A 17046-nucleotide genomic window follows, 5' to 3' on the forward strand; every position below is an offset into this window, starting at 1 on the left:
AACTGTTCACAGTGTTCTCTTTAAAAAAATTGTTTATTCTGAACTTCTACCTCTGAAATCAGCATGTTATAAGGTAATATGTATTATGCAATATGTTCATGCAGGATTTCTTGTTCTTTAGTCCATTTTAAGTTAAATTACATGTTGAATTTACAAAACTTTCTGTCAGTTAAGAGAAGAAGTGGTTTGACAGTCTTCATAGAGGCATATGAGGTCTTTTTTAAAACAATGAGCTGTTTGCTTTGCAAATGACTGGATAGCCTGCATAGCAAATAGGATCTTTACAGTGTTGGCTGCAACACTTTTTCTTGTATAAGAAATGAGCACTTGGTACTTCTACTTGAAGGAACTGTTTTAAGTGTAAATATGAGCTCAAAAAAAAAAATAGATTATAAGCTTCTTATCCTATTTGTGATATATTTTTGCGACTAAGTATTTTTATTTTAAAAATTACTTTTCTAGAATTTTCATTGAATGTTGTAGTGATATAATGGTTAGAGTTTACAGGCAGAGCTCAGATGTTCAGGTTTGATAATTTTCTGACTACCTGTTTGCATATATTCTGCTCTAACTGCTACCCCATATGTTTTAGTTTAGATGCTTTGTGCTTTAGCATTTTAAACCCTTTTAGAGGATGTCACTATCCCAGTTCCTAATCCTGTTAACTGTTGTCTGTTTCTTTTGCCCTTCCTTCACTGATGATTCCTGTGTTCCTTAATGCAGTGTCATGTAAGTCTAACTAGCTTGACTCTCAGCATTAATGCTTTATTCTTGCGCTTCTCTCTTCTTTTTAATAAAAAATATGCTAAAAGAACCTTTCTGAATTCCACTAGATTTGTTTCTTTTCAGACATCTGTAAATATATCAACATCAGGCTCATTCAAACCAGATAAGAATTGATGTGGCATTTTTGTAGATTTCCATTTCATGCCTAAGATTGTGTCAGGTGTATACTCATATGGAAAACTAGCATGTAATCAAATTCAAAAGATATTTTATTATATTTCTTAAAAAGCAATAAAAAATATTGGCAACTGATTTTTCTTTTTAATGATTTCTCTTCAGTGGACAACCAGCCTATGCTGCATTACATTCGAGATAAAACTGCAGTTCCTTATTTCTCCAACCTCGTCTGGTTTATTGGCAGCCACGTGATAGAGCTGGATAACTGTGTGCAGACTGATGAAGAGTAAGCTTTTACAATGCTGCCTCTTGAATGCAAATGCTTTTCCCAGATGTCAATGGTGTGCTCATTTTGTCTATAGTAGTCCAGTTAAGTTAGTTTCTAGATATGTTCCCATGTAGGCAGTTCAGACTTTTCACTCTTTAAGGTTTTTTAGTGATTCTTCAAGGAAACAGTGCTGTGTGCCTGATCTGTGCTGCTATCCCTACAAGTAAATTAGTGTTTGCACCAAGCCTTTTCTTTGGCTTTGTTTTGTTCTGCTAAAAATAGCAGATATCCAGAAGACACAACAGGCATTTTGTGCTTCTCAATCTTATAAACTTTGTCTTTCTAACATCCTTTTTTCTTTGTGTCATCTCATTAGAAGAGCTTTCTGAAAAGGTTCTAGGAAAAAGATTTAAACTAGAAATATGAACTTGATTGTGAGCTGTCAGACCTGACATGACAGTGTAATATTCCACTGTCAGCTACAGAAATACTTTGTTGATTCAAGTTGTTCTTGGTTTGTCTTGCCATCCCCACCTTAGAGTGGCCGTGTGTTTCTTGCTTTCCTAAAGTGAAGAGGTAGGTGTTAAATACAACACCTAATTCTTCTTTCATTTTTGGAAAAGAAATCTTCTCATTTTTGTAGTTGGCTTATGAAAACACTGGCAATGGAAGCAAAGCTTTGTAAAAACAAAGTTTTCTTGTGAAAACTTGGGGCAAAAACTTGATGTGTGAATCCTAAAGAAAATACAGGCAGCTGTTTAACAGCTGCATTAGTTGGCTTCACTGAAACATCTTCTTTGGGTAGTCTACCTGAGCCAGCTGATCTGTGGCAGGGATGTATGTTATTTTTTCCTATCACAATTGATCATGTGTAATTTTTTATTTCTGCTCTCTTTTCAGGCACAGAAATAGGGGCAAACTGAGTGACCTGGTAGCAGAACATCTTGATCATTTGCATTACCTTAATGATATCCTTATCATTAACTGTGAATTTTTAAATGATGTGCTGACAGACCACCTACTTAATAGGCTCTTTCTTCCCCTCTACGTGTATTCCTTAGTAAATCAAGACAAGGTAAGCTAATACCTGCAAACAGTGAATTCTCAAAGGTGCTGCTTGCTTTCAGCGTGCAGAGTGATTTGGGCAGTTGGGTATATGATGTGTGGTTTACATGAAATAGCTTAAAGAGGGTGGCTGTGGAGGAAATAGCCTGAAATGCAATTCAAGAGCGCACCAAAGAAATGCTGCTTTGGGTGACATGGTGGTTAAAAGCTCACAGTGTTGGAGACCAAGAAGAACTGCAAATTTGGAACAGGGTTTAAATTTCTGTGACACTGGGAGATGTGTGATTTCCTTTTCTGATAAGCTAACTTGTCTTCTGGCAAAAACTGAAAAAGCAAATTTGCCATGGTCTAAAAATCTATCCATGTAGAAAATACAGACTCCTGGGTTTGATACTCATTTCTTCTATTTGTAGAGAAACTGTGTTTTAGTGTGATGAAGCTGAATTTATGTTTAAAGCATAGCCTTTAAATTAAGTGGTGGTTTCACTAAAACTGGGTTTTGTGAAATAGAAAGTATTTTTTAAACCTGCACAGGATCCTACATTCATTTGTCTGTTGTGGGTAATATTTCATGCTATCTGCATAGCTAATTAGCAGTCTTTAATGAATGTTAACTGAAAAGTTTTTGAACTGGTAGCATAGTGAAAACCAATGTACTTCTCAGATGCTCACCTGTTTAAATTACTGAAGTGACCACGAGACAGTAATTAATTGCAATTTTTTAATCAAGGAAGAGTGAGAGATATGATTATTCAGAGAGTCTCCATTTCAAATAGTTTACAAGTAGTGAATGTTAAAGATAAAGAACTTGATGCTTTCTGAATATTTTGTAGCAGGATGTGGAACAACACAAGTTTGATTTTAAATAAAACATTAAGCCATATAAATTCTTTGTACAAGTAAGCACTTTCGTAACTTTTTCTGTAGGGTGGAGAGCGTCCAAAAATAAGTCTCCAGGTTTCTCTTTATCTTCTTTCTCAAGTAAGTATTTTAATATTTGTCCTGTTTCAGAACAAATTCTGCAGTACTCTTGTGATTATAAAATAGTGTGTTTTCATCATATTGGCAAAACCATAAAAGAAAATTCATCAAAGCAAATTTCTAACCTTTCAGTTTTCATTAAGAAAAAGAAAGTAAAACATTTTTGGCAGACAATTTGAGTTAATGTCATTTTTCTGTGGATCCCATTGCCCAGGGTAACTTTCAGAGCATTTCAAATTGTGTACATGCCCTGACAAATTAAGTGTAATAGATATGCAGCATGCTGGGTCAGAGCTTGGTACCATGGCAGATGAAATTTACCCAGATGCTGTATTGCATTCTGAATCTGCTTAAGCTATGGAAAATCTCGGGTTTGAATTTTCCTCTTTGAAAACCCAAACCCCAAAAACCACCACTACCAAAATCTCACTTTCTCACCATTCACAATATGAATGTCATTATGCCTATAGCTTAAATCTGTAATTAAGTACTTATTTCTTACTCATATCAGTTCCACCTCCTTTTCCTTCTGGAATTAATTTTCAAATTAAGAATTCTACAGTAGATTTTTTTTTGTTTTGTAGGGAAAATTCATTTGTTGTCCCTGTAGTCTTCAGTGCATTACTGTGAGATTGATTTACCTAAATTACATTGTCTGAAAATAGTTTTGACTTATGTTCATAGAATTTGTACTTCTTTTTCTTTGATCTTAGAATTTTTTTTAGTACTCATTTCATTGTGATCTGGCCCATAATTTCATCTTTTTGCTAGAAGCATGGGGTTGGAGTTTTTTTCCTAGGAAAATATTTGATGCTCCTTAAATTAAGTCTAAAATGTTGTGGTGGTGTGAGGGTTATTTACCACAGATAAAACTGTGGGAGCAGCAGCTGCTTGTAAGCAAAGGGATCTGCATCATGCAGTTGTCATCTCTTTTAAAGTCTTTGTTTTCAGTGGAAGTATGGACAAGGTATCACTTCAGGATTTTTATCTATGTTCTTCATTCTCTTTAAAGAAGAAAATGGAAGTAGTCATAAAGAACTGAGAACAAATTTTGTGTATCAGAATGGGATGTGATATAGAAAATGAAGTTACTCTTGCTGTGACTGGCAGAAAAACATCTTCCCCCACCTCTTTTAACCTGGCGTTTGTCTGGGGTGGGATGAGATCTGCCAGACGCTGCTGACTCTGTTCCTGACACCTGGCATATGCTCTAGGCACTACTCTTATATTAGACACAAGTGCTTGAGAGACTGATGCCAGCACCTGGAAATGCACTGCTGGGATTTCTCAGCCACTGTGACAAAGGGATTTTGTGCTGTTCTTGAACCAGAGCAGGCCTGTGGACGGTCAAGCAACACTTGGTGAATCGGCAGAGGCTCGAGTGTTTTGGAGGTTGTTCAAAGCACTTTTGAAGTGTGTTGTGACTTAAAAGTTTTATGTAGATCTCCACTACATGCTAATAATCACTTCCCTTTTGGAGGTCTGGAATGCTTCTGACTTTAATCAGAAAACCTGTTGAGAACATTTAGCTAAATATTTTCAAAGCAGTGATTAGGTTTAATGAGTTAGGAATTATTTGGGAATTTTTCAGCTAGAACCACTGATAAGGGATCCAGCCTTGATATTCCTGTGAAGAGAATGGATATAAGCTGACAGAAAGCTATTGCAGCTGAACCTGAGCTGGTTCTGTCCAGGAGCCAGTTGTTTGCTGGCCCAGACATGTAAGCCTTGGCTCAAAATGGAGTAGTCAGTGTAAACACAGAACTCTGGTAAAGCACCAAAGCACTTGTGGTCAAATGCTTCAGTGCTCCAGGGATTATGGTCTTTACTCCTGTGTTCTGCAGCCATTGTGTAGCTGACACTGATTTGCTGCAATTTCAGAGCCAGAAAAGCTGCTTCTGATCCAGCTCAGCCTAGTGCATGGCCTTTAGTCATGAATCACTGCACAGTGATTGTGTGCACAGAACTTTCTGGAGTCTGGCCACTTGTTGGCACACAGGAAGGTCTGGGGATGCTGTGCACCATAATCAGTTTGTTGTTTCTAAAAGAAAAATAAATTTCTGGAATGGTTTTAATGAGTTCCTTGCTGGAATATCACACAGCTTCCCTTTCAAAGGTGTTGAAGAGAAAGAATTTACACTTCTCAGAAGGAGGAAAGAATATGAAGCATTAGTAAAACCAGGTAGCTTCAAAGGTAGAGACTGGTCAGATACCCTTGTCTCCTTTGTTTTAAATTGATTTCATGAACTCTCTGTTACCAGTTGCACTTATGTGTAAACTAAAGATAGCACTTAACAAGGTCTAAAGTATGTTCAACTAGTGAAATTGTGAAACTGTATTGTATAAATATGTCTGATGTTTTTTCTGCTCTTCTTTCAATAGGTTTTTCTGATTATACATTATGCTCCTTTGGTGAACTCCTTGGCTGAGGTTATACTCAATGGGGACCTCTCAGTGTTTTCTTCTAAGGTTGAGCAAGATATACAGAAAAACTCCGTAAGTGGCCAACTGTTTGTATTTTTTTTTTTTTTTAAGGCAAAGAAAATTTTTAAAAACTAAAGGCAGGTATCTGGAAACTGGTAAACCAAGGTGTTTATGTTTAGGAGATGAGGGCAGTAGCAGACTTTTTGTTGTTGGACCATCATTTTGATGGGACACTTCTGTAATGCAGTCTTCTGTGTTCAGTTTTTATCTGTGCTTTGGTAGTGAAATAAAAATTATTCACCACACCTTTCCTGTGTAATTTCAATGTGCAACTTGTAGTAGAAATGAGAGACCTAAAAAAAATACCAGGCTTAGGATTTTCATCTGAATATTCCCAGTGTTTTAGCAGTAAAACTGATCATCTTTGGAAGGTGTGCATCAGTGAGCATGTGAGAAAGGAGAGTGTTACTCTGTCATTGGCCTTCTACCTTCACATTTAACCATGGGAGATGTTGCTAGATGCTGATGCTGTTACTGGTTTTCTAGGTGTCATGTTTTTAATATTTTCCCTTTTGTTGTGGCTTTCACAGCTTGTGTAATGCTTGTTACCTTTTAGAGGCCTATTTTGGGCATGGTAACGAGTAGGGGGGCATGACCTTACTGTAACAGGCACCTGACTGTAGTTCTGTCCAAAAATTGAATGTGTCCTCTACTGACTGGCTGGCCAGCAGTTACTGACTGAATGTTTAATTTACAACAAGCAATAGATTGGTTCTTAATCACCTCCTTCCTAGCACTGGCTGTATCTCTGGGAGTTTCAAGGAGGGAGATATGTTTCAACTCCTTCAAGATACATCAACTTTTCCAGATTTCTTCCCACTGGGCATTGGAAACTGTGTGGAATGATCTTAGCTGGTAGCTTTTGGGTTCTGGTGTTTTGTTCTGTTGACCTTGATATTTAGAATCTAACCTTTTTTAGAAAAAACTATGTTAGAATGATAGAGTTGGCTGATTACTTTAAGATAAAGCAATCACTTATGTTAGGAAATGTCTGACATTCTGCTAAGTGCATACTGAGTGTTGTGTGTCATTTGTGCAGAAGAAGCTTTGTTGCTAGGAAATTTGTGGCAAGAGGGTGGAGTACCATTTGTTACAGAAGTGAGATTTTCTTTTCCTGTCATGGTTACTGTACAGAGTTACCAAATACCTATAGCATGTCTTTGTGTACTTGCACGTATGTCAGGAATATTAGGGGTTTCCTATAGACTGCTGTTCATCTCTTAATTTTGTAATGCTATTAAGGTTGCTGCTCCTTACTGGCCTTAAAGATGTGTCCTCTTGACATGTAAGCTGGGGGTTCTGTTGTACCTGAACAGGTCCTTAACAGGAAGGGTGCTGGCCTTCTGGAATAGACCCTTGGAGAAGCTGCCAGAGGTGGAGCTGTGTTCCAGGGAGTGCAGAGCAGTGGGTAAAGGGAAAACTTCCATGGGAGAAACCTTAATTTGTAGTAACTTCAACCATATTGTTTAGTGAGAACATAGAGGAAAGCCCAGACTGCCCACTGGGGGAGTTGGTGATGTGCAGGAGTGGGGGTGCAGTGTCCAGCAGAAGAGCTCCAGGGCTCCTGTGGCTGCCAGGGAGGGGAGCCATGGGGGAGCTGCTCTGCAGGGCTGTGTGGGAACTGCTGCTTGGGCTTCCCTGCTGATACAGCTCAGTGCAGGGGGCTCAGGTCAGCTGTGCAAATGAAGGCACATCAGGATCCTTGCAGGGTTATTGCTGGGGTATTTTCTGTTGCAAATAAATTGCCAACTTCTATTGAATACTGAAAGTTACTTCAGAAGTTAGTTTAGAATTGTTAAATAGGAGTGATGAGCAATTTTTAAAATTTATTTTTAGTCTGAATGTAGAATTTTTTTTAATTAAATCAGACCCAGATTTATCATTTACTACTTCCTTTGTGTTCTAATTTATCTTGATAACTGTTCTGATACTGTCCTAAGCTTGTTGTTGTGGGGAATCTGTATATTGTGGTGAACTGCAGCTATTTCTAAACCCTTGCTCTGTACCTATCACTGCTCATCTGTTGTAACTGAGATGTCTTGATATGTTTAAGTTGAAATGTAACTGTCAGTTTCTAACTAGCACATAGTTTCTAAACCCAGATGTAGAACCTCATATCTCTGTTCATCTTTCTAATAAGATAAATTAAAGTGGAATGGGATAAGGAGTAAGGACTGAGTTCATTACACACAGAGTCCTCTTGCTGGGACACTGAGTAAAGAACACTTCACAAAAATAAAAGCTGAGAAACATCACAGTTGCTGTGTATAAATGCAAAATACCCTGAGTTATTTAGGGCAAAGAGCAGTGGTAGTTCTCACAAGAGGAACAAGTGATACTGTTTACTGTAAATCAATTTATGGAAAAAATGACCAGCAGTAACTGGTGATATCTTACAAATTGGCAATAACCTACCCATGGAGATCTGCTGAACATCACTGGGCAGTAGTGATTGCCTAGGCTCCATTGAACAAGTTCTCCACATCATTCCATATTTTTTCCCTGTGTTTTTCCCTGGTTTTGGGCATCATCAGAAGAAATACTCTTATGTCACAATGAGAGCTGAATATGTATAGACAGCAGAATTATTTAAAGTTGTCAGATATCACACTAAGGTTTACCTTACTTCCTGTGAGATCTGTTTTCCTGCATCATTCTCATGTGGGCCACTTCTACCTAGTGCATGTTTCTTCTTTAACCTACTTTCTCCTTCCCGTAAAAGATGTTACTGCTATTGCCTTATTTTACCATCACACATTGCACAAGATAAATCATTATTGAAAATGTGGTTAAAAGACATTTTAAAGATATAAACCAGCAGTACTTCAACCTGTATGATCAACTTATAAACCAAATGCTATCTAAAATAATTTTAAATCTAATTTTAGAACGTTTTAATGATACAGCCTTGTTGCCTTTAGCAAAACAGAATATTTGTGTAGGGTTTTTTCTACAGCATTCCTTCTTGGAGCAAACTCTGGCTCAATGTTTACAAGCACATCACTGTCTGCTGATGTCTTGTGGTACTTTGCTCTTGAGCACATGAGAAATGCAAGGTTGTTAAGTACGTGCTTTCTCCATAAAGAAGTAGCTACAAGATTCTAGGAAGCAATGCAGAAGTAAGAAGTGAATGCAGAAAGGGGAAAATGTGTTATGCAAGTTGCATGCTACTTTTCTGTTTTTCCCCTAAATAATAGGACTTAAGGTGCTCTTCCCTTTTCTTATGACTTTTCTGGCCAGAAGCCATTCAATAAAGGTAGCCTGCTCATTTTATAACCTTCCTGTGTTGCAGTTGGATCACACAAAAAATGCATCCAAGAGGTTATCAGGGGATATAAGTGTAGTGAATTTTGTATTTATGGAGATTTTTTGGTATTGTAAAATAGTCTTCCCACTATGTGGTTTGTTTCAGTGCCAAGTGTAAATTCACTTACGCAATATTTCTATAAAGCATTTGCAAAATGCCAGATTCAGAGAATCATTTTGGCATTTTAACTTGTAGACAGCTTTTTCCATGATATTTTCCTAATCTCTTATGTATAGATGTTCCTCACTAAGTGAAGGGAAGGATTTTTTCAAACTTTTTCCCCAGAGTTTGTTTGATGCAGTCATCTTGAGTGCTTATTGTACTGAGTCACCTAAGGCAAAGACTGTAATCAGTTTGGTATTTACTCTAGTCTTACTTCTTTCTCTTGCTTGCCCTTAAGTTTTTAACCCTTTAGGCAGTGTGAGCTGCATCTGTTTGAGGTTTTGAGCTCTGGAAGTTAATGGGGTTTCTGTAACTGTCCTGTTTGGGTCAAAGCTGGCAGAAAGCTCCAAACCATGTGTTTCACTTCTCAGTAACAGTGAGGTTTGGCTGATTAGTGTTTATTTTGTACTCTGGTGATTAGCTGGCAGGCAGAGGGGAGCTCAAACAGCACAGCTCAGAAACAAGCTGCAAAATTGTTAAAAACCAAATTTGTTACTCCTTTTATTTGCAGAGCTTCTTGTAGCATCTTGGTCACTTTCTATAAGAATCCATTGCTCTGTGTTGTTAGGACACATTATTGGAAATACTTCATTTCTTCTGGGAGAAATTTATCTAAATTTATTTACTTGTTCTGAAATTAATTAATACTTAAGAAAATGAGGTGTTGGTTTGCCATCTTATCCTGTGATAACTTTGTGTAAAACACAAGTAAATTAAGTCTAATAAATGAAGTTGTGTTTTCCAGACTTGATAAGTCATGTCTGGAGGCCCAAAAAAGGTTAATGACTGTCATTTCTTCCTGGTTGATACAGGAATTAGTTTGATATTGAGGGAAGCATGCGACTCCAAAAATGCAACCAACCCAAAAATCTCACGGCATAGAGCATTGGATTTTGTCCTTGCTGCTTTAAAAAAGTCCTTGCACCTTTAAAAGGGGTGTATTTATATTAATCGCTGCTGTCAACATACATGTAGGATTTTGCTGCCTTTATCCTTTTTACAAAAGGTGTCTGAATTTGATGTGTAATATGTCTCACACCTTCAATTTAAAACTTGTGGTGATGAACTAGGTAGTTCTGCATTGTCCTGTCTCAAGAAGGCCTACTTTTTAATGATAGATATTTGGGGTAGTTACTTTGGGGAAAGTTGTGCTACTGATGATTTGGTATTAATTTTCTGTATTTTAAAATGGATTTGAGATTTGTGGATAGTGTGCTGATTTACATTTTATATGAATTGAAGTTTCTTTATCAATTTCAATTAAAAATTCTGTGCTGGAACTCAGTGTACACTGTTCAAATTTACAGGCAAAGTCAAGTATCAGATGTTTCATAAAACCCACAGAAACACTTGAGAGGTCTCTTGAAATTAACAAACAGAAAGGGAAGAAGAGGATGCAGAAAAGACCCAACTATAAAAATGTTGGTGAGGAAGATGAAGAGGAGAGAGGATCTGAAGATAACCAAGATGACCTTGATAAAAGTAGAGGTACAGAAGCAGGTTCAAAGGGTGTAAGGACAAGCACTGAAAATGAAGGTGAGTATTCCAGCAAGAAAAGGGTGCTTGCAATTTAGGTACTTTTGTTTACTGATGGAGCTGGTTGTGATTAGTTCCATGATTTGTCCTCTTGCTGCACTAGGTGAGCATGGGACTATGACATTTGTTTAAGGCTTTGGCTGGATTTTTTCTCATGTTAAGTCAAGCTGTGAGAACATATACTTCTAATCTCATTAAAGCTATGGAAGTGTGTTCATATCTGCCTGTAGGCCTTGGCCCTTATCACAATGCATGCCTTGCACCTCAGTGTGCATGGCTTGATAAGCAAGCTTGACAGCTTTATAACTTGTCCTTTTGTGGTAAGGGAGAGCTGTAGCCACTTCACCTTTGCAAGATAATCAGCAGTATTTTATCTGTGTTTCAATGATAAAATTTAACTGGTGTGCTAGAAGTGACAGTACATGATGGAAGATGATATTAAATAGTTCATAATTGAAAATATCTTTGACTCCTAGATTTTTTTTACTTGGACTTTTTCTGCATTTTTGTTGTAGCCCAAACTTCAGAACTGCTTTTATAGGATGAGTGGTCTTATAGCATATTATAACTGTTTATTTTATGGTTACTAACTTTTAGAAGGATAGTAAGTCCTAGTACTTACATTAAACGTAAATTGAGAATTAAACATAAAATGAGAAAAATGTGGCAGAATTGCCTGCAAGCAATTGAAAGAAAGGGTGTTATTCTTTGACAGTCCTGTCCAAACATGACTGAGTTTAGATTTAGGTAAACAGTGTTTTTGAGAAGGCTTTCCTTAAATGGTGCCAAATAACTGATGGTATATTTTCCTCCATGCTTTGAAGAAAATATGAAATAATCTACTGTTTAAACTGATGCATTTAGTTGTAATCTTTGTTCAGCTTCCTAAGGGAAGGCTAGATTTGTTTGTTCTGCTGAAGCTCAGTAGGTGAGAAGCACTGGGGACCAGGTGTCCTGTTTGCTGCAGTTGTGGAGGCTGTTTGCACCCTCAGTGAAACTTGATGTCCACCCATGCCCCAGCCTCACCAGCTTTTTCACAAATCTTTTTTTTTTTTTCAGAAAGAGGTTCTATGGCTTTTCTTCCTGTGGTTTGCGTGGGAAGGGACCTGACTGTGGCTTATTTGCCAAAATGATATATGTATTTTCTTTACATATTTAATGTATATGTATATATTTTTTATAGTGTTACACTCCTTAAAGAAATGTAAGCCAGATTCTTGGCTTTACTGGGAAGAAAATTTGCCCCACATCTCTCATTCACCTTTCTGAAGTAATAGTTACACCTCTTACATATAGATGCATGAAATGCTTTCAATACCAAACAGAAAATACAGATGAGCTTGTGATAATCTTGTTGAAAATAGCAAATGTTGGTGGTATGTTTTGGTTTTTTTAGAAATAGAGATGGTAATTATGGAGAGGTGTAAGCTGTCAGAGCTGTCCATCTCTGCTGTGACAGAACAGAATACAACAGATGAAGAAAAGAGTGCAGCTGCTTCTGGGAGTGACATGACAAACTGGAACAGGTATAAAGAACTGGAAAAGATGTTGCTGAATTGTTTCCTTACCTATCCTCCCCTTAAATCTTTTGCTTTTCTTAAAGGGATGTTTCAAATCTGCTTCAAGTTAAAATTACAGGTTTTTTTCTGGATCACAAGTGAGTGAATCAATACAAAAGTGGAGTGTAGTCTCTCGACTGTTTGGTTTTGGAAATGATCCTGTTACATTTTAGTTTGTGCTTTCCTTTAGGCAGTTGTGTTGCATTAAGTTGGTAAAGTTAAATTACAGAATATTAACATGACAAAAATAGAATACAAATCTTTGCATTTTGTAATTTTCCAAACCTCTAAATTAAGATGGAAGTTTTATTTATTATATTTGTAGTTGCATTTGTCCATTTTTGTATGCACCTATAAGGAAAAAACAAGGAAAATTCGTCAGTTCAGAGATGAGTTGGGCAGAATTTTAGTAACAGTAGTTATAGGCAAACCCTTGTAACCTTTTACTGTTTCCAGGGTCCATTACTATGTTTTAGGGTTATTGGAAACTTCTACTGGAAATACAGCTTATAAGTGTTTCTGGGAGCAGAAATTGCCCTGACTTCAAAATTTAAGCTTGGATGTAATGAATACCCCTAAGACAACTTCTCACTAGGGATTTTGCATTCCTGTTAATAGAATGTTAAGAAACCAAATGTGCCTGACACAAAAATAATTGCAAATGTGTCCATTGGGGAAATGCACATGTTTGATAGGATTTAAAATTTATTTTTAAACTTGGGAAATGCTGCCTGGTATTCCCAGAATTTCATTCTGTCTTCATTATAGCTTTGTAGTTTAGATTACATTCATTAATAAAGATAACATTTAATTTCATTGTAAAAGTGAAATTGAACCTTGACTTGAACTGGCTTTAAAACACGCTGTTCTATATTATTGATAATTTGACTAAAATATGTGCCAAATGGCTTTTAGAAAGAAATTGGCAGTGAGTGCATGGAATACTAAAGTGACTGGGATGCTCAGGTCTTGAAAAGAGCAGAATGCAAGTGAGCTGCCAGTGCATTTGGCAAATGTCTGCAGTTCAGGCCTCTCTTGATCTGCAGATGTGGTCTCGCAGAATTCTGCATCTTTTCTAAAAATAAGCAACATCAAAGAATGTGCAGAGCTAAAAATAGTTTTAAAATAAGGATATACCTTGTATAGGGCAGTTCTGGCTTTTGTTTTATGTGATTTTTTTTTTGAAATGTCAGTGGATTAGCTGCTGTAGCCTAAGATCTATTATTATGCCAAGTATAGTATTTGAAGCAGCAGCTAAATTTCTCAAGAGACTTGCCTCAGTATGTGTAGTTTCTGTCCTACACTGGTTGGAATCACTGAGCCTTGTGGATAAGGCACCATGTGGGAGTGGAAAATGCAGGGACCTCTGTGCCATACTGGAACTGCAGCTTCCACACCTGCAGTAGTCATTAATGCCTGTGGTGACAGTGGTTCCTAGTGGGTTGCAGTTTTCAGTTGTGGACATACTCCACAAGAATAAATAATCTGAGGAACACTTGTATGGCATTTGATCTGCTGCTTCTATCAAGCCCTTAGTAGAAGAATTAAAGGAAGCAAAGGCTTACAGAGTTAAGAAATACATTTGAAAATGCTTACCATATAATCTTTACTGTGAAAACTGTTTGGTTCTTTTTAAAACAGTCCAATACTTGTTGAAAAATAAATGGAAAACAGCACAGTTGGCAGTTTAAAGTCTGCAGCTGTAAAAGCTAAGTCAAGCTTTTAATTTCCCTTAGCGCTTTTCCTACTGTGAAAAACAAAAGAAAAAGCTTAAGTATTTTAGGTGTTATTTTATTTTGATAGGCCTCACTACTGGAAAGTTTAAGCTTAAAGACATGTTTTAAATTAGCTTCACTTTATGTAATGCTGCACAGCAAAGCTTTTTTCCAAAGCATGTCAAATCCTCATGCTATGTTGTGGCTTCTGTTGCTATTTTCTTAGGCTGAAGTTTTCTGGGTCTGTTGTGTATTTAATCTAAATGAGGAACATTGGTGAGGGGGATTCTTGGAAGCTGTTTCAGCCTCAGATTATTGTGGCTGAGACAGACAATGCCGATAAGACGCTTTGAAGAAGCATCTGGAATGAAAATGGTATCTCTTGCTGCTCTGTAATGATTTTTTTCAAGTTTCATAATTTCATTAATCTAATTAGTATGTGGGGGAAAACAATGAAACATGCATTAGGCATCAGAGAAGTAATTTAATACTGTGTAATATTGGTGTTAATGGAATAACTACTGATACCTCAGCAGCTTCCACCTGGTAAAACTTTGGCTTTAATGAAATTATATTAAATAGTACTTCTACAGTTTAGGGTTTAGGTTGTTTACTGTTCTTTTAATGTATTTTTTAAATATGATTTAGATAATGTAAGGATATTTTTCCTTTCACTGTTAAAGTATAGTTTAGCAGATAGGAATAAACCCTTTCCACTCGGGCTTCCACACACAGTGTCATCTCCTGATGACTGTGACACTACCCTGACACATCATTTGTTTAGCTGGGCCAGTTGTGAAAATATATTTTGTTTTTGAATGTGCTCTGAACTTGAACTACTGACTGGATGCAAGCCATCCTAGGACCAGAAGTGAAGCTGCCTTGCCATCAGGCCTGTGCTGATATCAGGTTAATCTCGGCAGCATCTGATCTGTCCAAATGCCTTCTGGATTACACTGACTTTTGTTGTCTTTCCAAGGTACAGGTAAAGAAAAGGTGAACTTAGCACTGTTTGTAACTTTCTGTATATGTGTCATAGGTCATAAGTGTTTAAACTCAGGAAAACAAAACCCATCTACAATCCAAACCTTTTTTTTTCTCTTCAGATATTCCCTCCTAGTTAATATTTCTTTCCTATAACTGTTGGACAGTGAAATTCTTGTTTTAGAAAAACCTGGCTTCCTCCAAACTTCTGGTAAAAATGCTTACTTGTAATAGTAAGAGCTTTTCAATTGTGTTTAGCACATGAGTTTTAAAGGAGTCTGTTTTATACAACAGTGATAGCAGCTCCTTGAGATTACTTAGGTATGCACTTAAAGCAAGCTCTGCAATGATTCTGTGTACTTACTAAACAGGCTACAAACAACCCAGTAACTGTTTGAACAAGCAGTTCTTGGGAAAGTATTATGTAATGAATCTGGTTAAAACTCAGAATTATTGTCAGTATGTAAATACAAAGCATGGCTGTAATCTGAGTCCTCTGCAACAGAAACTGTAACAGAACTCTTTTGTTATAATGGCTGAAAATGTGCATTACTGTGAATTTGCCTCTTCCATTAGCTACGTGTACAATAAGATGGTTACCCATTTTTCTATAGATTTTTTAAATTGTTTCTAAATTACTCCTTTCCACAGGCCTTTCCTTGATATGGTCTACAATGCACTGGACTGTCCTGAAGATGATTACTACGCCCTTTTTGTTCTCTGTCTTTTATATGCAATGTCACACAACAAAGGTAAATGCAGTTATGTGGAGTTAACTGCAAGGCCAGGATTGGAAAAACCTCAGTAGAGTCATCTTCTGCTTTATGGGGTTGTTTATTGCTGTTCTTTAGAATGGGACAGGAAGATCCCCACAATCCATAATTGTTTATTGTTCTAAGAGGTTTCCCAGCAAACCAGCCTTTCCTGAGAAAGAACTTTGATATTTTAGAGGAATATATTAAAGAAAGATGGGATTAGTTTCCTTATATAACAAGTCAGTGAAAATTTTATTTGTGTTGGGGAGGATACTAAATAGGACCACTACAAAATAAAATTCCTATTTAGTTTAAACATATATGAACAGATTACTTAACTATGAAAGCAGAATTTAAAATCAGACTTTGATCTTCTCCCCTTTAGCCATTAGCTCTCCAGATGTATGGCTTGACTTTGATTTGATTTAGATGCAAACAAATAATCTGAGAATTTCAGAAACAGCAAAATCATTTGCATTTCACCAAAAACTTTGAGATTTGAGTGTTGCCACTCAGTAGGCCCCATTTAAGGCTGAGAATTTTCAGGGATTCATCAATGTGTTTGGTCTTTGTTGTTCCTCCTTTTCTTTGTCATACAAAGTCAAAACTATCTTGCTTAGTTTCCTATTGCTGATTGTTCTCTTCTGAGAAAACTTCTGTGGTCTATTAAATGCTTGCCTCAGAGCACACTCCTGTTTTCTAATTTGCATTTTTTTCCTTCACCCTCATGAAAGGACTTGACTCAGTCAAGTTGGAGAGAATTCAACTTCCAGCTCAAAATGCTGAAGAGAGAAATTCCTATAATCATGTCCTTGCAGAAGGGCTCATCAGGATAATGAATTATGCTGCACAACCAGGTATTGCTTTTCCAGGGTTTGTTTTTCCTTCCAAGGTGAAATTTTTGAAGATAGAAAGAAGCTACTTAGCCTCTTGTCCTTGAGGAGAAAGTGATTGTTCAGCTGCTCTTTGATGAGCAGTATGTAGATATGGTTTGTGAAAGACAACTATTGGCTTTTTCTTGGTTGGTGAGGAATCAGAAATTCTGGATTTGTGCTGAGTAGTTGTTTTTATACTCAGAACTATACAAGGATCTGTTCTCTAAATTCCTACTTTGTGCACTTCTGAATAAACAAAAATGGAGATTTTGAGGGGTTTTACATTTATTGATTTCATACTGAAAATATGATCTGTCTCACCTTTGCTTGTAGAAATAATTTCATTTGAGAAATAATCTTGAGAACTATGGTGCGCTTTGCTTATAGCAGTCCTTTATCTGTCAGCTCTAGGTGGTAGCAAATTTTCTCCTTTTTTTTTTATTTCAGGTTGT

At 36.8% G+C, this 17046-nt stretch overlaps 1 protein-coding gene across 5 annotated transcripts in view; it reads left to right on the forward strand.

Moving 5' to 3' along the window:
* CLEC16A (C-type lectin domain containing 16A) overlaps positions 1–17046 on the forward strand; it is a 58106-nt gene that overhangs the window by 9754 nt on the left and 31306 nt on the right. For all 5 annotated transcript variants that reach the window (XR_009275429.1, XM_058815784.1, XM_058815781.1 and 2 more), the window contains 8 exons: positions 1066–1189; positions 2072–2246; positions 3164–3217; positions 5600–5713; positions 10478–10706; positions 12103–12232; positions 15616–15716; positions 16454–16576. Coding sequence is in view for 4 of the 5 variants with exons in the window: in XM_058815784.1 (XP_058671767.1) it covers positions 1066–1189; positions 2072–2246; positions 3164–3217; positions 5600–5713; positions 10478–10706; positions 12103–12232; positions 15616–15716; positions 16454–16576 (1050 nt within the window). In the remaining variant the exon portion in view is untranslated. The remainder of the gene's footprint in view (positions 1–1065; positions 1190–2071; positions 2247–3163; positions 3218–5599; positions 5714–10477; positions 10707–12102; positions 12233–15615; positions 15717–16453; positions 16577–17046) is intronic.

Source organism: Ammospiza caudacuta, chromosome 17 (assembly GCF_027887145.1).
Source record: "Ammospiza caudacuta isolate bAmmCau1 chromosome 17, bAmmCau1.pri, whole genome shotgun sequence".
In the NCBI taxonomy this organism is placed as follows: Eukaryota; Metazoa; Chordata; class Aves; order Passeriformes; family Passerellidae; genus Ammospiza; species Ammospiza caudacuta.